The 20,513-nt window shown below is 40.8% G+C and overlaps 1 protein-coding gene and 1 long non-coding RNA gene across 7 annotated transcripts in view; one reads left to right on the top strand and one right to left on the bottom strand.

Moving 5' to 3' along the window:
- WDR47 (WD repeat domain 47) overlaps positions 1-12,735 on the bottom strand; it is a 37,927-nt gene extending 25,192 nt beyond the window's left edge. For 4 of the 5 annotated variants that reach the window (XM_084635935.1, XM_084635938.1, XM_084635937.1 and 1 more), the window contains exons 1-4: positions 12,533-12,735; positions 4,191-4,357; positions 1,979-2,062; positions 1,313-1,397 (exon numbers count right to left, since the gene is read on the bottom strand). In XM_084635935.1, coding sequence (XP_084492061.1) covers positions 1,313-1,397; positions 1,979-2,062; positions 4,191-4,348 — 327 coding nt within the window. In that variant the 5' untranslated portion in view covers positions 4,349-4,357; positions 12,533-12,735. Of the gene's footprint in view, positions 1-1,312; positions 1,398-1,978; positions 2,063-4,190; positions 4,358-5,818; positions 5,834-12,532 lie in introns of those variants that run through there. The other variant, XM_084635936.1, reaches the window with a different exon arrangement.
- Positions 12,736-12,892: 157 nt separating this feature from the next.
- Positions 12,893-20,168, top strand: LOC311524921. Of its 2 annotated transcripts, none has more exons than XR_014712647.1 (3): positions 12,893-13,306; positions 15,691-15,806; positions 19,804-20,168. It is a non-coding gene; the product is annotated as an uncharacterized lncRNA (long non-coding RNA). The 2 variants fall into 2 exon arrangements; XR_014712648.1 differs by having other exon boundaries at positions 15,691-16,008.
- Positions 20,169-20,513: the final 345 nt, after the last annotated feature.

Raw genomic sequence — 20,513 nt, 5'->3', positions numbered from 1 at the left:
AAAATTGAGATGTTGGTGGAAATTTCAAAGTTTTTCCATTTTCTGCAGCTAACTGTCCCTCCTCACATGTGCATTATGATGACCTTTCATTAACCTATCATACAACAATATTCAGCATGTAAAATATCAAGAAATTGCACCTTTTTCTAAAGTGTTCTCCAGTAAGATTATATAAATACTATGACTAGAGTGCTATATGTTTTAACTACGTCCTTCTTCTAACCTTAAATGTTGAACTTTTTACTTCTCTCTGCATGCGGTCAGGTAAAGACCCTGCCGTAGAATATATGGCAATGGGACAGAGAATTAAAGTCACCACAGCAACGTTAATTTTTTATTTGAGTAATTAATATTTTTGTTTGAAATGTATTTTTATGTAAAAGTTTTATAATGCTTTTGTAGTTGTAATTTAATGTTCATATATGAGCAATATAAAGTAAAATATTTTACAATGAATAAGCCTACAGCCTATAAGCCTTATCATGCTACAGCTCTGGTTACCATTTAAAACCTTTTGCACACTAAAAACCTTATTCATAACTCCTCCTCCCTGCTTTTCACACATTCAATGAACCCAATCCTCTGTGACATCATTTATTCTCTACTAGCGAAGGAACATTGAACAGCATTGCATCTTTGTCTATAAAAGCTGCCATAGGCAAAATGCACTGAAGAATTTAAATTGCACACTAACATCTGAACGATCAATTTAAGCTTGAAATTGGAAGTTTAATTCACAGGTTCAGGTTCTATAACACTTCAAAAATATTAATCAAAGTTTCCTCTTTTAGGAGATAATGAAAACAAATAAATATATTTAGGGAGCCTAATAAGATTATTAAATATATTTACATATTCCAAGTTGTTATTCTAAAACAGAATGCTAGATGGTCCAATGGGCAGAGGTAAAAACTAACCTTTCACCTCTGAAGTCCTCTGTTAGGTCATAAGCATACACTAATTTAGAGGTTTCGGTTTAGTTTTGATATTTACTCACATCATGTAAACACTGCACTGTTTGGCACCACTGGATCAAGTAATGGCAAGGGCATTTTACGGCCAATTTGAAGTGCACAGTTAGAATTACATGGGCAAAAACTGCCCAGAATCTATCCAATACTATTCCCAACTGTAGTCCTTCACTTTCAGAAAAGGTTGGTAGTTCTTATGTAATACGTGAGAACTTTTAGCTAAACAAATGACTACCATAAGCCTTCCGGAACAACAATACTGTACTATGGACTTCCATAGTGTCTAATCAATAAGAGGATTTTAAAGCATTTAATTAATGTAGCCAAGTATAAAATCTTACGTGCTGAGGCTCATCTTCTGCTGACATTGCATTGTTCACACATAAGGCTTCTAAAAATTTCTGCTTCAGTATAATATAGCGAAATCTGCACAAAAGAAGTGAAGTATAAGACACTAAAGATCTTAAAGCAGTAGCTAAGTAGTACATTCCACAGATAACTACAGTGCAAAGTTTTTGCTCTCAAAATGTAACAAGCCAGGCAATAAAATAATTGGTTCTTTTCAGAAAAGATGTCTTTTTCCAATGATTTACTTCCAGAAATATTACATGTTAAAATAATTGCTGGTTCATAAGAGAAAGATATACAGCCAGTATCCTCCTTTCTTGAATACCTGGGTTACTCTGATATGATCTTAAAGAAAATAAATTTTAATTTTTTAAAATCGAGCACAATTCTTATAATATAAAGCATTTTAACCAGGCCAAGACACGTTACAGAATACTTTAAAGTCTGTAGTAAGTTCTAAAATACTTTCAAATAATTTTATACTGGATGTATAGATTGAAAAAAATCTATTAAGCCATACAACTGAAATTGTAAACTATTGTTCTCAGATTCAGTAGTTACAGTTTATTTTTCTAAAGACTTGAAAAAGTCTTATTCCAGAGATTTTCCACCTTGCCACATGACTTACGATGCTACTACCTCAAAGTTCATAATTTTACCTTTTCTTGTCAAATTTTTCCATACACTCAAGAGGCTGAATGAACTGAAGAACCTCATCCCACTGTCCATCAAGGATCAACTGTCTATACAAAAAGAAAGCCACTCATTAAATTTAGCTGGACATTTTTTACTTAACATTTTTACAAATGTAATTTACATATAGCTTGACGTACAGCTGATCAGCGAGCTTTGTAAAGTTAATGCTTTGCAAAGCAGACAAGATCGGATTTAAACAGAGATAAACGTAAAACCTAAATCCTTTCTCAATACTATCTTTGTAGCTACATACTCTAACACCAAGAGGACAAATGGTAGATATGTATGTATTTGTTAAGAAGTACAAGACTCTCTCTTCAGGTATCTGCTGCTTTTTATGTTTTTAGGGATTTCTTCCAAGATGCTTCATTCTTTCTCCACAAGTGAGATTTTAAAAGTCACCATACAAAACATGATTGAAGACATCCTGAAAAACACTGAAAATAAGCCTAAAAGAATTAACTGCCTACAGGGGTTGTGTGTGAACAGAGCAGTTGAGCAGCAGGGCTCCACATCTGCGCAGCAGGGCTCCGCATCTGCTTACAGTATTTATAGTATAGCACAATCAACTTTTCTATTGTGCTAGGCCCTGTACAAATACAAAGTGGACACAGTCCCAATGCTAGGGAGCAACGTATAAGGGAAGCATTTGTGAGAGAGCTCAGTTGGATCCGGTGGCTCAAAACTCCCAGGCAAGCAGAAGAGCCACTACTCCATCCAATAAGCTGGAATAGCAGGCAGGGCTGCATTTCAGCCTCATCCCCTGTTGGATGGGTAAATACCATTTCTTCATGCCCTCACAGTGTTTTCCTCAGAAAGCCTATTAACTTTGGTAGGGAGAGGAAAATTTCACCTTAATGAATACTTCTGCTATCACTAAGAACACACCCAAATTAAGGATGAAGAACCTCAATCCAGAATTTGTCAATTTACGTACCTATTTTTCATTATGCTTACTCAGCTTTAGCAGTATGTGCCAAAAACCCACAAGAACATCGCAATTGGGGGTGGGCAGGAAATGTTGTTAAGCAGATTTTAAAGATCACATTTAATGTTATTTAAATATAGTTGTATAAATAGTTTCCTATGCTTCCGGTAAGCTGTAAAATCCCTTAGTACGTATATTATAAATCTCATTTGTGCTTAATGATTTCATCATGCAAATACCTATTTAGTAAATGTGAGATATTAGAAGTCTATTTATTGTGCCTCAACAGTAGCCACTTTTCCAACTGGAGGGTAATACTATGGGAATGGTGACAGCCTCAAAAGGAGTGCTAGAAGTATAACTACAATACTGGTGAGGGCTGGTCTACACTAGGAAGTTTTACTAGAAAAACTTGCCTTTTTGTCAGCACGGCAAAACTCCCAACTTAATCATCACAAATGTTAGGTCTATACTAAAACTGGTAGTCAGCCCTATATTAAGTTTTAGCCTGAGGGAAGCTGCTCAAGAGCAAGGCTGGAATATCTGTTCAGCTACAGATGAAAAAAAGAGCCCCATTGGTCCAAGTCCAAACTACCAACATCCCCAACCTCACCCTCTCCCTTCCCCCTCACCAACCAAAACAAACAAAAACTCCTCCCTGTATGAACTTCTTCCCTACATCTGTTGTAGGGTTTAGTAACCTATCTTCATACTTGTAGTCACCCAGGTCCTTTCAGTAAACATTTTGCTGTACAACATATGCCATCAACCCTGTAGAGTCCACTTCCACAGTTTAATGTTAGAGAAAATCTGAGCATCTTTTTGAAAGGCAGATGACATCTTCTGGAAAACATTTGATTTAGAGACCTAGTCAATCACAGGGTTAGAAGGGACTGCAAAGGTCATCCAGTCTACCGCCCTGCCAAGATTCAGGATTTGTTGTGTCTAAACCATCCACGACAGATGCTCGCTCAGACAGTTACCAGAATATTTTATCAAAATATTTTTTGACATTTTTCATGAGTGTCTCAGGATGTTTTGAAAGCCGACCGACATCCTAAGTGCTTAAATGCTACACACAGGACAATTCACAATGGAGAAGCAATACCTGAAGAGAGAAAATGGTTATGGCAAAAATGACTCAATGCTTTTCATGGCAGTCAGCAATCAATTGGTTTGGCTAGTGAACACATGGCCAGCAGATATTAAGTTAGTTTCTATTGTACTAATTATATAATAATTTCTACCTCAGAAAAAGCATGTCATCTGAGAACAGGCCATTAATGACTCCACTTTCTTTCTCAAGAGCCAGCATACTGATATGAAGTTTCTTCGAGTTCAGGAAATCTAAGATTAGTTTAATTATTTCAACTTCTTTTACATTCACTGTTTCTTCAGCAGTCATGATGGTGGCCTAGAGAGAAAAAACAAAGTAAGTAATATGGTCAATATCTTGTCTTATGCCTTGTCATCAAATGCTGTTGACCAGAGATTGCAAATAAACGTTTGTTTTGACAATACTGAATATTGTAGTATTCCAAAATTGGTTAGTGGAATTTAGAAAATCAATCTCATGCATTTGAGCATGCAGCCATAACTCCGACTTGATCCTGAAACTGTGACTACCCATTTGTACCCTGAGTTCATGAAGTGGACCACTGAAATGAGCTGATCAAGAAGTTTTCAACTATATTTTTACCCTGGAATAAAATTTCCATTTGCAAGACTGCAGTCTCTTTCTCTCAGAAAAGGAAATACAAGATAACAGAATAGTATTTGAGTATTTAAGGTATGCATGAGATACTTGTAAGATTTTATAATTATACAAAAGATACATGAAGAACAATTTTATGAGAGATAAGAAGCACTATCTTGATTTGTTTTGCCATTCTGAAACAGTACATGGTAAGTAAGCCAGGACTTTCCATCCTTACTTTGTAAGGAGGCCTATTTCCATTGCAATGTTTTATGGGGAATCTAAATGTCAAACTTGACTCAACATATTTTACTGGGGTTTCCTCCAATATGTCAAGACCCCTCCACAGAAGCATGGGCAAGCAAAGGCATACATCTCTATTTGGAAATCTGGGATAGCTTCCTAGTTCACTGGCTCATTCCTGCAAGATGTTAATGCCTCAACTCTCTGATATCAGTTAGGGGTGAGGGTGCGCAACATCTTGGAAACTCTACTCTAGAGCAATGGCTCCCATACCATGTTCCACTGGGAACTTGCTGGTGGTCTGTAGAAAGCTTGCAGATCACACAGTACCATCTTTTCAGGAGCTCTTCATTGCAAAGAGGAGCCCAGGGTGAGCTGTATCGGTATTTCTACATTGCAGTGGCAATGAACCTTCCAGCCTGAGGGGATGGAGCTAGAGTACTAAAAATAGCGACATGGACATTGCACCTCAGGTGCTCAAGCCCACGTGACCCGCTGGATCTCTGCCAAGTCTCTGCAAAAGCCTCAACATCAAGACTACTATTTTCAGTGTGCCATTAGCACAAGTCTATCTAATCAGGCTCGGAGGCTCACTCCCTGGTGTAGTATAGACCAGGGGTTCTCAAACTGTGGGTCATGACCCCAAAATGGGTTGCTGAGGCTGGTGTTAGACTTGCTTGGGCCCAGGGCTGAAGCCCAAGCCCCACCCACCCGGGGCTGAAGCTGAAGCCTGAGCCCCACTGAGCGGGGCTAAGGTTACATGACCCCCAGTCAGGGCGGAAGCGTTTGGGCTTCAGCTTTGGCCCCTTCACCTGGGATGGCGGAGCTCAGGCGGGCTCAGTCTTTAGTCCCCCCTCCTGGGGTTGCATAGAAATTTTTGTTGCCAGAAGGCGGTCACTGTGCAATGAAGTTTGAGAACCACTGGTATAGACATACCCTAAAAGCAGCTGGCAACAACAGAGGAAAGTGAAGCTATTCTCAAGGACTGGAGCCATCAGTAGGAAAGAATGTCCAGGAAAACAGGGGACAAGAGAGCCAGGTGGCTAGTCTGCAGAGGACAAGGGGGTGATGAAGAGAAAAAGAAATATGAGTAAGGGAAGAAAAACAACCACAGAGAGTAAAATGAAAAATGTTGTCTGAAGTAGGGAGAGTTGTACTTTTTTCTCATTTCAAGAATGACAAAAAATATATTAGGCATATCTAAAATATACACTTTTCTAATATTACTTTTCTACATAAGTAAGTAATTGCAACTGGGATGTTAAATGACTGCTAACGGGAAAGGATGTGGTTCCCAAGTCAACTTCAAGATGTGGTGCATACTCTAGCGGTCCTCCACTTAGGGGCAGGTAATTACTAATCTACTTCCAATTTGGAAAGTATTGAAAATAGTAATCAAAAAGCAAGAGACAGAAATAAAAAGAAGTTTGCCATATCAAGTTTAAATAATCAGTTTAGCTTGATTTTCCAGGTAAAATGTGTTATGAGGGATTAGTGAACAGATGAACTATTTACCAGGCACAGTCAACAGGAAAAATGAAAGAATAAATACTTGAATCTGAAAGTTCTCGTTGTTCACAGTAAACTTATGCTGCTGAATTCTAACAGATATGAAAACTCAGACTTTTTTTTATATTATACCAGTTAAATCATAGTATTTTCCATATTCTTCCTTTAGCTGTATGCCAGTTTTCTTTAATTGTCCTCCCCTCCCCCCCAGAACACTTGACTGGAAAAATTATTCAGTTAGATCAGCCTTTTTTATTTTGGAGCAGTGTACATTTGGCTGTGCCACCTAGAATAGCCTGCCTTCTGTTAATATGACTAGTTTTAATTCATGTTTTAGTCACAGAAGGCTCTAGTCATCATTAAATATTCTAGTGGCTCCAATGGCAGGCACAACCATTATTTGGGCCTATGCTCTCAGCTGGCAAGTTTTTTTTTCTATTTAAGAGTCAGCTGGCTCACAGAACATTTTATGTAAATAATTACTCCTGGGAAAATTCTGCATCACTACATGTGCACAGAATTCATGTCCCCTGCAGATTTCTTTGCTTCCCCGCAGAAATATGACTTCTGACAGGGGAGCAAAGGAAAGCCACAAGAGCAGTCACACTCCCCTCTCTGGCAGCACAGGCAGGTCAGTTTGGGCACCTGAAGAAGCAAATAGGGACAAATAACCACTAGGGGTGTGTGAAGGGGTGGTCAGTCATGCGTGAAAGAGAGAGAGAGAGAGAGAGACTCTGTCCCTCTCACTCACTATTGCGGCACGCTCGGCATGGAGGAGAAGTGCTTCTGGGTGTGTCTGAGGAGGTAGGTGTGGCACAGGCTGTTCCCTCAGGCAGAGCAGAACGTAGCAGCCTGCCCGCTTAGTGAATTGTTCCTATTCTCTTTGTGAATTCCCCCAGTAGTATAAAACAGATGTAAAAGTTTTAAGGCTCCTTTACATGGCCAGAGTGGTGTAAAGTGCTTTAGTGATTAGAACTGGTCTAAATTTTTGGACTGAAAAAATTTCTTATCAAAATTTGCTCCATGAACTGTTTATTACTGACCTTTCCGGTGATGGTCAGTAGCCAATATAAATTGTGAGTTTGGTTCCCCAGCCCTCACTTGCTCTTCAGTAGCCTATGATGTAACACTGAGCATATGGCTGGATATATCTGTGGACTAATAACTAGAAATAAAAGGTCAAACCTAGTTACATTATTATTAGGCAAGGGGGTTTGGGGATTTCCTTCAATGCTCCCCACTCCCATTCTCTATCCATTGTATTTTAATTTAAATAAATTACCTACATAATTGAAACCAGTATGATTATATTGTGATATTTTGACAAATAAAATATGCAGAATTTTAAAATATTGTGTGCAGAATTCCCCCTGGAATAAAATAATGAAAGGAAACAGAGTTGCATAGTTTTGTGTTTACTTCAAAAAGCTGTTGAATGGTGAAATGTCATTCCCTCCCTAATGCTGACAGATGCTCTTCTTTCATCATTATCCTAATTCTCTTTCTACAACTGGGAAAGGGTTTTTTTGGTCCTAGAAGATAATCCAGTCATACCTTTAAGAGGGAAGGAGGAAACTAACAACCGTATCAGAACATATACTGTAATACTGAAGTGTCAACACCTTAATCCCCAACCTCATCTTCCGAGGTAGGTCTCTAGACTTCAGATTTGCCTTTTACTATGTTTTATGATATTAGGGCTTTTATTGAACTTCAAGTAATTTCCTAGCAGACAGGTAAAACTAGTACCCAACCTTAAAATGAATCTCTTTAGTAGGATATTACTAGTACAGTTCATGCAGAATAAGACCTCCAACTGAGCAATGGAACATTTAGCTTGGACTTTTGTTTGGATTGGATGGCACCACAGATCAAAGCTAAATAGGAGTACAGGCTCTACGTGCCTTCCACGATTGCATTAAAGTTAAATATTTACACACCTTACTGATGCAGAAACCAATGTGATATACAATACCATTCTTGGAAGTACAATTACATTAAGTGAAAGATCTAACAGCTGTGACAGTAAAAGAAGTTATCAGCACAAAAGACAACCACCACGTCTTTAAACCAGGAACAGTCCTGCTTCTGCAAACTTATTCTAGGAGAATTCTATGGCACTGCAACATGTAAAAGCAGCACTCATCTTCCACACAAGTAACTTCGATCTTTGAGGTGTAAATGCAGGTGTAAAGTTCTACAGCTATACAATTTTTTTAGATAGGGACTACAGAGGAATATTCATTCTGTATACCTTTAGAGGTAAGAGAACTAACAATTTCAGTGGACCAACAACAGCTGAGCCCCATTTTGCAAACAAAATTGTCACTGACAACAAAAACGCCACCATATAGTAATAAACTAAGCTACTGCATGAGAAATTTACATCTTATTACAGTATGCAAAGAGAAAATCTGAGGTTTCATATAATCCTAGTCAGTACTTTAGAGTGTCAATGGTTTGGTAAGCGTTTGACACCAAAATAACTAAAATAAATTTATAATTAAAATAAATCAATCATATCTGGAACTAAAATGAGGAGCTCAGAGTGTCTTCCTTTTGAGCCAGCTTCCATTGGAACCAAAACGAATTTTGCCAGTGACTTCAGTGGAAGCAGGATTAGGTCCAAAACAGTCCAGTCCTGCAAGAGGACAAGTATCATCTGTTTCCAGATTTCATGGTACTTTCTTCAAGAGTAGGTGCGTGCTCATTTAGTGTTCTTGCCAAATTCCAACATGGATAATTACATTTTGACTACTTACATTCTGCCTGCAATTGAAATAAAGACCACTCAGTACAATCCAGGACATCCTGAACATCTTGCAGGACAGGACCTAAAGACCGTTTATTGATTCATTATCAGTTATGGCAACATTTTTTGGGCCCCATTTTAAAAAAAACCCACTGTTGTGGGACATTGAATTTCTGACGAAAAGATACACCATGCTGGGAATTCATTAACATGACTCTGAAGAGACTGACTGAAAATGCAGATGATAGGGATACTGCACAATTGCTAGTCTAATGGCAATGAGCCAGAATAAATGGGAGGTCTACTACAGAAAAAAATTTCATTTAATTGAAGGTTTTTAAGGATATCAAGAAAAAAAAAACCCTCAGATTTACTACACTCATATGCATTATACAGTCAAGTTATGCACTGGAACAATGAGCTGTAAAGTATGCAATATGAAAAATCCAGAAGTTTGCACACAGGATCTTGTGAAATGTGTGTTTATATATTAGTTTTTGAAAACATTATAGGTATTAAACACAGAGTAGCAGGAAAACTCATAGTTAGAGCTCAAGCTGCATCTTCAAACCATCCCCCTGTGACACTGTATTGCCAGCACATATGGCACATAACGTCACCAATGATCTGATCAAGCACTAATACTCAAGAATGACTGAGGGGCAGTGTTAGGTTTAAAATTCCTTTCTTTGCATTTATATCCCAAGCTTTCAGATTTCTGTGCTGGTTTTCCTTTAAAAAATGTAAAACCAAAAAACAAAAAGAGTATTATAAGTATTGGTAGGGCAACAGAATCAGGAAATATCTATTCTTGGGGGCATAATTTAAACTTAACATTCTACACAAGGTGTTTGCCGATAAATGGAATGATAACTCCAATTGTGCAAACTTGCATCTATGGCCTTTTAGTAGAGGTTACATAAAGAACTTTGTAAGGGAGTTTTAAAAACACCAGATTTGTTCACATTTTAGATAGTGATGCATTTCTAAAATAAAATGTTAGTGCCCTCAGATAATGATCAATGACTGAGGGGCAATCATACTGGGAATTTATTTAGACTTTTGAAAGTCTAAAATAATGGATGTTTGTACTAGTTCTAAGCAACAGTTATTAAGGGATAAATAGACAATTAAAGAGAACATATTCTTAATTTTGTTTTGGTTTTTTAAAGACAATATTCACCCCTTAATTTGTGTAAGATGTTTTAACTTCTGGCCTAAAAATATCTCTGCCATACTCCTTTTATATTTTTTCATCATATTACAAATATTCCCAGAGTCTCTTCATATATCTCTGTACACAGAAGAGCAAAATGCATTCAGAAGTCTCGTTTTCCTAACTGGTGTAAATAACAAGCTGTAAAACTATAAGCCTTTTAAAATGCAGACACTTCTGAAGAGACTCTCTCACAATAATAACCGTTGCAGCATAAACAACTTCACAGAAAAGAGCTCTGTAAGTAGTATTAAGGGAAAAAAAGAAAATAAAAAAAATAATAAAAAAGTGTTTATTTCTTGGTGTGAAATATTAGACACATTTTTATTCATTCATTCTAGAGTAACCTAGCCCCTGATTCTGCACTGATAATCTCCATGTGAGCATAGGAGTCTGTCCATGCAGAGAGTTCATTGCAGGATCTGGGCCCAAGATATCAACTTGTGGATCCATTTTCACTCTGTCCTCAATTATTCTAAGATGCCCTAAACAAAAGAGGAAATATTTAAAAATTCATTCTACATTCTCTGAGCCAAGTTTTTATCTGAATTAATCCCCATGAAATAGGGATATATAGGGTGAAAATCACTGGAAATCACTTAGCCCTTAGCAACAGTGTAATATAAAAATTCATACAAACTACATTACAACACAGGTACTACGATTTTAATTAAAAAAAACAAACTTGTGTATAAGGAGGAATTATACAACGCATTTTCCCATACCTGGCCCCCAAATGAACAGCGTTAACTCAATGGCTCAACTTTTTTCCATTCCACTGATCAGTTGTTAAAATAAAGATTCTATCATGCACCATCCTCTCTCTCTTTCTCCACACCCCCATTGCTCAGCATCCAAGTGTTTCATATAGCAGACCACAAGGAGGTGCTCCAAGGCCCAGTTTAGAGAGACACAATATTACATACTTCATTAACATTTAAACTACTGTATTTGAAAACTAACTGGCAGATTTCCTTGCTTTTAATCAGTTTCTTTTACAACCTGAATGCTCTTTGTCTAGATTATACATGCACGTCACACAGAGAAGTGTATGATGGATGCCAAAAAAAAAAAAAGAAGTGAAATTAAACCACACAATACTTGTATGTTGGTATAAAGAGGAAAAAGGAAACAATTTTTACTAAGAAAAATAATTGACAATCTAGCAACTAGCTAATGTGTTTTGACTAAGTAGTCGCTGGCACGCCACTTTTACATATCAGCATACTTCATTAGTTTTTTCTCATGTGTATTTAAGAGTATTTTCTCCTTTTTGCTACTCAAAACCCTGAAACAATAAGGTACAGGTACTTAATGATACAGCATCAAGATACAGAAAATATTTCCAGAATGTTTACTCAGAAGAACTAAGAACACATAGGACTTCATAGTGAAATTACTATACTTAAATATTAAGTCTTAATGCACCATATTTATACATCCCATTTGTCAGCAGTAAAGGCACAAAAGAAACAGCATCTCGTTTATGTAAACACAAGTATGCTAAGAGTCGACACATTTTTATGTCCAAGGCACCTAATTATAGGAGACTTGCCCTGTGACGCTACAACAAAGGGAAATCCGTACTTAGATGCCAGGATCACAACAGAGGAATCAGGCTAGAACCACACTGTCCCTTTGCTATTCACGGGGGAAATGAACCGGGGCTGCAGGCCACAGAACAGGAACACGCACCACATTTAGACTGGAGGATACCGGGGTGTGGGGCGGGGTAGGAGAGAATGCCAAGATGAATGGGCTTTCGCCAAACCAGCATCAAAGCAGCCAGGCTGTTGTCTCGCCTGGTCCCTTCAGCACCACCCTCCGCTCCACTGTCTAGCAGGAGACCTCCTCCCCATGATAGGGGGTCCTGTCATCCCCTGGGGCTTCCCCGCTCCAGAGCTCCCGCTGTCACACACACACCCAGACTCTCTTCTACCCCCCACCCTTTCTCTGACAGGCCCGCCGCCACCCCACCCCGGCTCCTGCTCCCACTCCCCTCCTCCCGCCCCTCCACGGTTTCCTCCCTCCCAGACACTCCCCTCCCCCGTTGCCTTCCATCACCCCATCTCGGGAGGTGCCAGCCTGGCCCCCGCAGGAAGGGGTCCCCAGCAGGCCGGGACTCTCCCTAGGCAGCCCGAGGCTGCTCCCCACGACGCCACCGGGGACCCACCTGAGGGGGGTCCGGGGGGCCCGGACGCACAGATACGCACGGAACGGATGGGAAGGACGCAAAATGGCGGCGGGTCCCTGGCCCAGGAATAAGGGGGTCCAGTTCAGCGTCTGCCCCGACCCTACGGCTCCGCTTCTGGCTGCTCCGGCTCCCTGACTGCGGTTGTCAAGCGGCTCCGCCAATCGGGGCCCGGCAGCGCTGCCCCTCAGGCCCCGCCCCGCGCTGCCCCTCAGGCCCCGCCCCGCGCCGGTGCGGGGTGACCGCGCAGCCGCTGGAATGGAAACGGGGAGGGGGAGGGGGAGGGGCGGCTGCTGCGTGGGGAGGGGACAGGGCTGGAGGGGGCGGGGGGAGCCGGGTGCATCGGTTGCCTGCTGTCCTAGGAAGTTCTGAGGAGGGGCTGAGGCTGCTGGGCGCCCGCCTGGGGCCGTGACAGGAGCGTTGGGCGGGCCCCGGCCGGGCCCCTCTGACACCCGCTGCTGGTCCGGACAGAACCGATGGGGAAGGCGGAAAGAAGCGGGCCCCGCTGCAGGCGGCTGCGGTGGGGAAGGAGCGTTACCTGCACCCGCGGGCCCCCCGGAGTACGGACGTTGCGGCTGGAAACACGAGCTCGCCTTGAAGGCAGCTGCGAAAACGGTTCACGTTTTAGGGCAACGCAGAAGGAAAAGTTCTTCTGAAGTGGTCACCCGGCCTGGAGCTGGGAGAGAGCCGGGCAGCCCCAGAAACTAACCCTGGCTAGCAGGGACGTGTGCATGTTAATGAAGGAAACTCTGCCGGGTAAATTACTTAATGTGTCTGCCTACGCTTCACCACCTTGTAAAAGATGGTTCATTTTCCTAAATGGTTTGCCATGGCTCTGCCTGGATTCTGCGCTGCTGCACAGTTCACCTGCTCCTGGCACACCGCAGAGCGTCTCTGTAGCACTGATTGTCACCTTGAACATTTCCCATCCCTTGCATTAGTCTGGGTGTGCACCGACCGAGCAGGTTTAGCTGAGCCCAGACTTGTAGGTAGGAGTTGGAGACTAGTGTATCTGGAGGAGAGGCAGGTCTGCAGAGGTTTTGTGGCTAAGGTACTGGACTGGGGCTTAGGAACTCTGGATTCTGTTTTCAACTCTGCGATAGCTAGTAAGGGGTAGCTTTGGGCAAGTCAGTGTGTCTGTGCCTCACTTTCCCATCTGTAAAATGGTGATAAAAAAGAGTTTCCTGCTTTAGAGGGGTGTTGTATGAATAACTTCATTCATGTTTATGAGGTGCTCAGGTATGTGGTGAATCACATGGAAAAATATATAAATAACCTAGCAGCCAGGAACAAAAGATTCCTCCCATGTCAGACCCACTGCAATCAGCAAAGGGCAGGTGGATCACAAATAATGAGCTATCTTGCTCATAATTAAAAGTTGCTGGCACTTGGATTTGTTTTGATCTTCCTTGTAAAGTATCTTGTTATAAGACAAAGACCGGAAAGTGTCAAAAGGAGGGTATGATCAAAGCACAAGGCCTCTTAGCTAACTGTCCTTAAATATTCAATGAGTTGAACACCAGCCAGTCTGTGGGTGTAAATTGTTAGCAAAGCAGAGCAGTTTCTACGTAGAATACTGTGGTTTTTTTAATGTGTTGGCCTGGAGGCAGTGAACATCGGCAAAAATTAGGGCAGGGCCCATGGCATAAGCAAATTGCAATAAGGGATTGACAAGGAAGATAGATTTCAGGTCCAGTGACTGCCAGGAAAGCTCAACGTTATTAGACTATTTTATTTATTTATTTCTGTGCTGCATATCACCATAGTATTCTTTTTCACTGTCCACATATATAGAGTAAATATGTATACACTGATAGCATATGTATGCCTCCAAATACACATCATGAAAATCTAGTCTTTACTAGTTTTGAATGTATTTGCGTTGGGGATGAGTAAAGTATTGCCAGCTGCATGGTGAGTTCCTGGACCTCTCTGCCATCGCAGTAAGAGGTGGGGAATCACTTGCCTTTTCCAGAAAAGAACAATGCTCCCTACTACAATATACATATGTAGGGTTGGGAACCCTAGATGTCCACCAGTGCTCCACAGCTTTAAAGGCATGTGGTCTGCCAGGTTATCCATCCCACCTCCTTTGCGCTTGCTGTTGTATAAGAAGAAGAATGGCTGCATGCATGTGCAGGGGATGTGGGAATTAAGATGCACTCTATGTGTCCTCTTTTTTCACCCCCCCCTCGATAATGGCTCCATAAAAATGTGCCTTGAAACCTTTGTTTTATTACTATATAGCTCCTTAATCTTTTTGTGGTTTGGCTATATTACTGTAACACTGTTTTGTATGTATAATACTTGCTTAAATACCTTTCATACTACTGAAAAATCACCTACCATTAATATAGAACAGATGCACTTGTTTCCCTTGGGATAACACATTATGAACACCAAACAGTGACAGGGTGTGCTTACAATCATATTTCCCTTGCTCATGCAGTGGAGACTTATGGCTTATTGGCAATATATTTAATTACTAGATGTGAGCCCCTCGGTTTTCGGGTTAGTCTTGGAATGTTGTTCTACTGTCTTCTCACATTTTCTTGTGTGCTACAGCAAATGTGAATTATGAATTATGGTAATGATCTTTAAAATCTTGAACTGAGGCAGACCATTCTTGAGACTTTTAATTGGATGAAATAAATAAGTGTTTCCATTTATTAGAGATTTTCATTTTTCAGTGCCTCTTATGTATATTTCAATTTCTTAGTATTAAATTAATCAGTCACATGAGATGGGGTGCAGAAGGGAGTGCTTTAGAGTATTTAGTGCAGCATTTAAAAAACACAAACCACAAAATGTATCGACACCACATGAATAGTAATAGATATTTCTTACATCTAAGCCTTACAAAACGGACATGTATAACAACTCTGTGGTGAAGAGGGTAGAAGAATGGGAAAATATGACCATCTAAGAGTTTCATTGGAGTACTGGAAGGATTACCACTGATTTCAGTATAGTAGGATTGAGGCCTCCCTGGGTCGCTGATTCTGTGAGGCGCTCAATAGCGCACCGAGTCATACCCTGAAAGAAACAATTTGTTTCTGTTTTATTTAGAAACAGCCAAAATGTACAAGAAAAAATAATAAGTCTTTCAACCCTCTTATCCTATTCTCTTTATTTTCTAGAAAGGAATACATAAAAGGATGCCAAACTCCTTGTCCTGTGAAGAGTGATGCGGACAAAGTGCCAGCTACTCAGCAGTGACTTTGCAATTGAAGGGCTATGAATACACGACTTTCAGGTCCTGGAAGAAAAGGAGTACTTGTGGCACCTTAGAGACTAACCAATTTATTAGAGCATAAGTTTCGTGAGCTACAGCTCACTTCCTCAGATGCATATCGTGGAAACTGCAGCAGGCTTTATATATACACAGAGAATATGAAACAATACCTATTCCCACCCCACTGTCCTGCTGGTAATAGCTTATCTAAAGTGATCATCAGGTGGGCCATTTCCAGCACAAATCCAGGTTTTCTCACCCTCCACCCCCCCACACAAATTCACTCTCCTGCTGGTGATAGCCCATCCAAAGTGACAACTCTTTACACAATGTGCATGACAATCGAGTTGGGCTATTTCCTGCACAAATCCAGGTTTTCTCACATCCCCCCCACCCCCATACACACACAAACTCACTCTCCTGCTGGTAATAGCTCATCCAAACTGACCACTCTTCAAGTTAAAATCCAAGTTAAACCAGAACATCTGGGGGAGGGGGGTAGGAAAAAACAAGAGGAAACAGGCTACCTTGCATAATGACTTAGCCACTCCAAGTCTCTATTTAAGCCTAAATTAATAGTATCCAATTTGCAAATGAATTCCAATTCAGCAGTTTCTCGCTGGAGTCTGGATTTGAAGTTTTTTTGTTTTAAGATAGCGACCTTCATGTCTGTGATCGCGTGACCAGAGAGATTGAAGTGTTCTCCGACTGGTTTATGAATGTTATAATTCTTGACATCTGATTTGTGTCCATTTATTCTTTTACGTAGAGACTGTCCAGTTTGACCAATGTACATGGCAGAGGGGCATTGCTGGCACATGATGGCATATATCACATTGGTGGATGTGCAGGTGAACGAGCCTCTGATAGTGTGGCTGATGTTATTAGGCCCTGTGATGGTGTCCCCTGAATAGATATGTGGGCACAATTGGCAACGGGCTTTGTTGCAAGGATAAGTTCCTGGGTTAGTGGTTCTGTTGTGTGGTATGTGGTTGTTGGTGAGTATTTGCTTCAGGTTGCGGGGCTGTCTGTAGGCAAGGACTGGCCTGTCTCCCAAGATTTGTGAGAGTGTTGGGTCATCCTTTAGGATAGGTTGTAGATCCTTAATAATGTGTTGGAGGGGTTTTAGTTGGGGGCTGAAGGTGACGGCTAGTGGCGTTCTGTTATTTTCTTTGTTAGGCCTGTCCTGTAGTAGGTGACTTCTGGGAACTCTTCTGGCTCTATCAATCTGTTTCTTTACTTCTGCAGGTGGGTATTGTAGTTGTAAGAAAGCTTGACAGAGATCTTGTAGGTGTTTGTCTCTGTCTGAGGGGTTGGAGCAAATGCGGTTGTATCGCAGAGCTTGGCTGTAGACGATGGATCGTGTGGTGTGGTCAGGGTGAAAGCTGGAGGCATGCAGGTAGGAATAGCGGTCAGTAGGTTTCCGGTATAGGGTGGTGTTTATGTGACCATTGTTTATTAGCACTGTAGTGTCCAGGAAGTGGATCTCTTGTGTGGACTGGACCAGGCTGAGGTTGGTGGTGGGATGGAAATTGTTGAAATCATGGTGGAATTCCTCAAGGGCTTCTTTTCCATGGGTCCAGATGATGAAGATGTCATCAATATAGCGCAAGTAGAGTAGGGGCTTTAGGGGACAAGAGCTGAGGAAGCGTTGTTCTAAATCAGCCATAAAAATGTTGGCATACTGTGGGGCCATGCGGGTACCCATAGCAGTGCCGCTGATCTGAAGGTATACATTGTCCCCAAATGTGAAGTAGTTATGGGTAAGGACAAAGTCACAAAGTTCAGCCACCAGGTTAGCAGTGACATTATCGGGGATAGTGTTCTTGACGGCTGGTCCTGGAAGGAAGCCCTTCTGTATGATTACAGTTCTGATATCACATCGCATGTAACTTGACTCTCAGGTAAGATAATGAATGTGTCCATTTACATGTAAAAATATCACTCAGATTCAGAGCTCCCTCATCTCTCATTGGAGTGAATGGGCATTGCAGGTGTTTATCAGAAAATATAATGATTTTTAAAAGAATTAAATGCACCATTTAAAAGAAATGTACATATTCTGCAATACATCGTCAACCTGATAGTGCATAAGAAAATGAAAGTGACTATAAACAAATGGGAACTGGATCTGTTTAGTTTCACTGGCCAAGCTGAGAAAAATGCAAAAAGGTATCTATCAGCATAAATTTTGAAAAATACATTAATTTTAAATGTTATTTCAGTTTTAATCAGTCAAAGCATTAGCAAAAACACATATGAATTAAAGGAAAAGTCTATCTTGATTTTGTTTGTGGCTAATCCACTAATACTTCGGTGGAGTATGTGGAGGCACAGGTCCTTAGTGCAGATGATTTGTCTCCAGTGGAACCCCTGAGACTCAGTCTTTTGCATTGGGAATAAGCCTCCCCACCACGCACACAGAGGATGATGAAGAAATTCTGAGTTCAAAGTGGTTACACTTCTATGTGTGGGAATTACCCCTGTGTGGAGAATACAGGGTCCTTAGTCGGGATAGACCAAATCCCTGCAGACTTCTGTTCTTAGAGAAGGTGCAGTTAGCTTCCTTTGAGAGGTCAGCCTCGAAGAACAACAGAGCCTGGATTTGCAGTGTTGTTGTAGCTGTGTTGGTCCCAAGATAGTAGAAAGACAAGGTGGGTGGGGTGATTGGACCCACAGATATTGGTCCAATAAAAGACTTTCTCACTTACCTTCTCTTCCGCAAAGGAGGTAGAATTGCTTAGAGAGCCTTCAATGAAACTAGACAACCTTTAGTTCATCTTTGTATTAACAATTCCAGTTTCGAGGTAGATCAAACAACAAAAAATATTGAGCCAACAAAAGATAATCTGCATCCAGATCATTTTAATAACTGTTGACTTGTGTGCTCTTGTCAGGTCTTGTCATACCAGGAGTTAGGTCTGTGATGTTGTGGGAAGGATGAGGCAAACGCTGTTTGATGCATAAAGATTAAGAGCTAATAAAGTACATATTGAGCTTTGAAAGACTCCATTATCAGATTAGCAGTGACATAAAAACATATGTAGCTATTACTTCTTATTTTTGTCAGACTATGTATACATAAAGCTCATGTACCATAGACATAGTACTTTGTGATGCATCTTATGCGGGTCACAGAAATTCCTTTCAGGATATTTGCTGCCTTCTTGCAGATCCAAGTAATGACAATTTAAGGCTTGTCTACATGGGAAGTCATTCCAGAGTAGCTATTCCTGATCAACTGTATCTGTGGATGCTCATATTCTAGAATAAAGTGCTTTATTCTGAATTAGCTTAATCCACAAAATAGATAAAGCGCTCTTATTCCAGAATAAGAACATCTGCAGTTGGAGTTAATCAGGAATAGCTGATGTATTTTAAATTCACCCACTACCTTATTCCATATTAACTTTCATTTGTAGACGAGGTCTTATTCTTAAATATATATCACATCCACATGTTTAGTGAGTTTTGGGAAGAGCTTGGAGGGATTTCTTTTTGTAAAATTTCTTAGTAGAACTGTTTCAGAGTAGCAACTGTGTTAATCTGTATCCGCAGAAAGAAAAGGATTTAAATATTGTTAGTCTCTAAGATGCCACAAATACTCCTTTTCTTTTAGTAGAACTGTTAATTCCACTTTCCTGCCCTCTATCTCAAGGTCCCATAGCTTGATCAGTCTTTCTGGCCTATCATTATGTCCAGGGATCTTAGAAATCCATTTGCCACAGAAGAACGCACAATTTGCGTCTTTACAGAGAATCTTTAGTTTTTACATTTTGTGAAAAAATAAAAACATGTATTAACTAAATTTTACTAAAAGTACCAATGTCCCTTATTTAATGCATGCAACCTCCCCCTCTTGTGGTTGATTTTTGAATGTGCTTTAAATTTACATAGCTAAACATATAATAAACTGCTTCTGATATATACAGCTTAGTGTTTTAGCCAAGTGCAAACAGCCCAGCATGAATGGGGTCCTTTTACTGTTCCCTTACAAAAATTCTCCTATTTCAACCAGGTGACCACAAATGATATCACTCTCCTGAGGCTAACACAGAAAGATAAAGACTGAATGTTGCTTGAATGCAACTGAAACCCAGGACCATTTGCTGCCATGCTTTGTGCTGCAATGATTCCAGACTACTTGCTACTGGCTTGGTGTGGTAAAGTGTCCTACCATGGAGGACGAAATAAGGCAGCCCTCCCCAGAAACCTTCTGCAAAGGCTTTCAGAGTACCTCCAGGAAAGCTTCATGGAGATGTCCCTGGAGGATTCCTGCTCCATCTCCAGACACGTTAACAGACTTTTTCAGTAGCTGTACTGGCCGCGAATGCATCCCAAGTCTTTAAGCCAAATCAAACATTAAACACTATTGCTTTTAAACCCTGTACTGTAGTTACAAATGTGCACTCACCAGAGGTGCCTTCTCCATCTTCAGGGTTGGGGATCCTGTCTTGGGAGGGTATTGGCTCCAGGGTGATGAAAAGGTCCTGGCTGCCGGGGAGAACAGATTCACCGCTTGCCTGCTGCGCGTTCTCCTCCTCCTCTTCCTCATCCACAAAATTCTTCTCCCTGTTGCGTGAGACTCCCCCCTTGCAGGTGCCCATGGACAGTGGTGGGGTAGTGGTGGGTCCTCCCCCCCCCCCCCCGAATGCCATGCAGCTGATCATGGAAGCAGCATTTATGGGGCTCTGATCCAGAGCAATCGTTTGCCTCCTTTGTCTTTTG

The sequence above is a fragment of the Lepidochelys olivacea genome (genome assembly GCF_965140295.1).
Source record: "Lepidochelys olivacea isolate rLepOli2 genome assembly, chromosome: 8".
Lineage (NCBI taxonomy): Eukaryota > Metazoa > Chordata > Testudines > Cheloniidae > Lepidochelys > Lepidochelys olivacea.
This window is presented reverse-complemented; position numbering and strand designations above follow the sequence as displayed.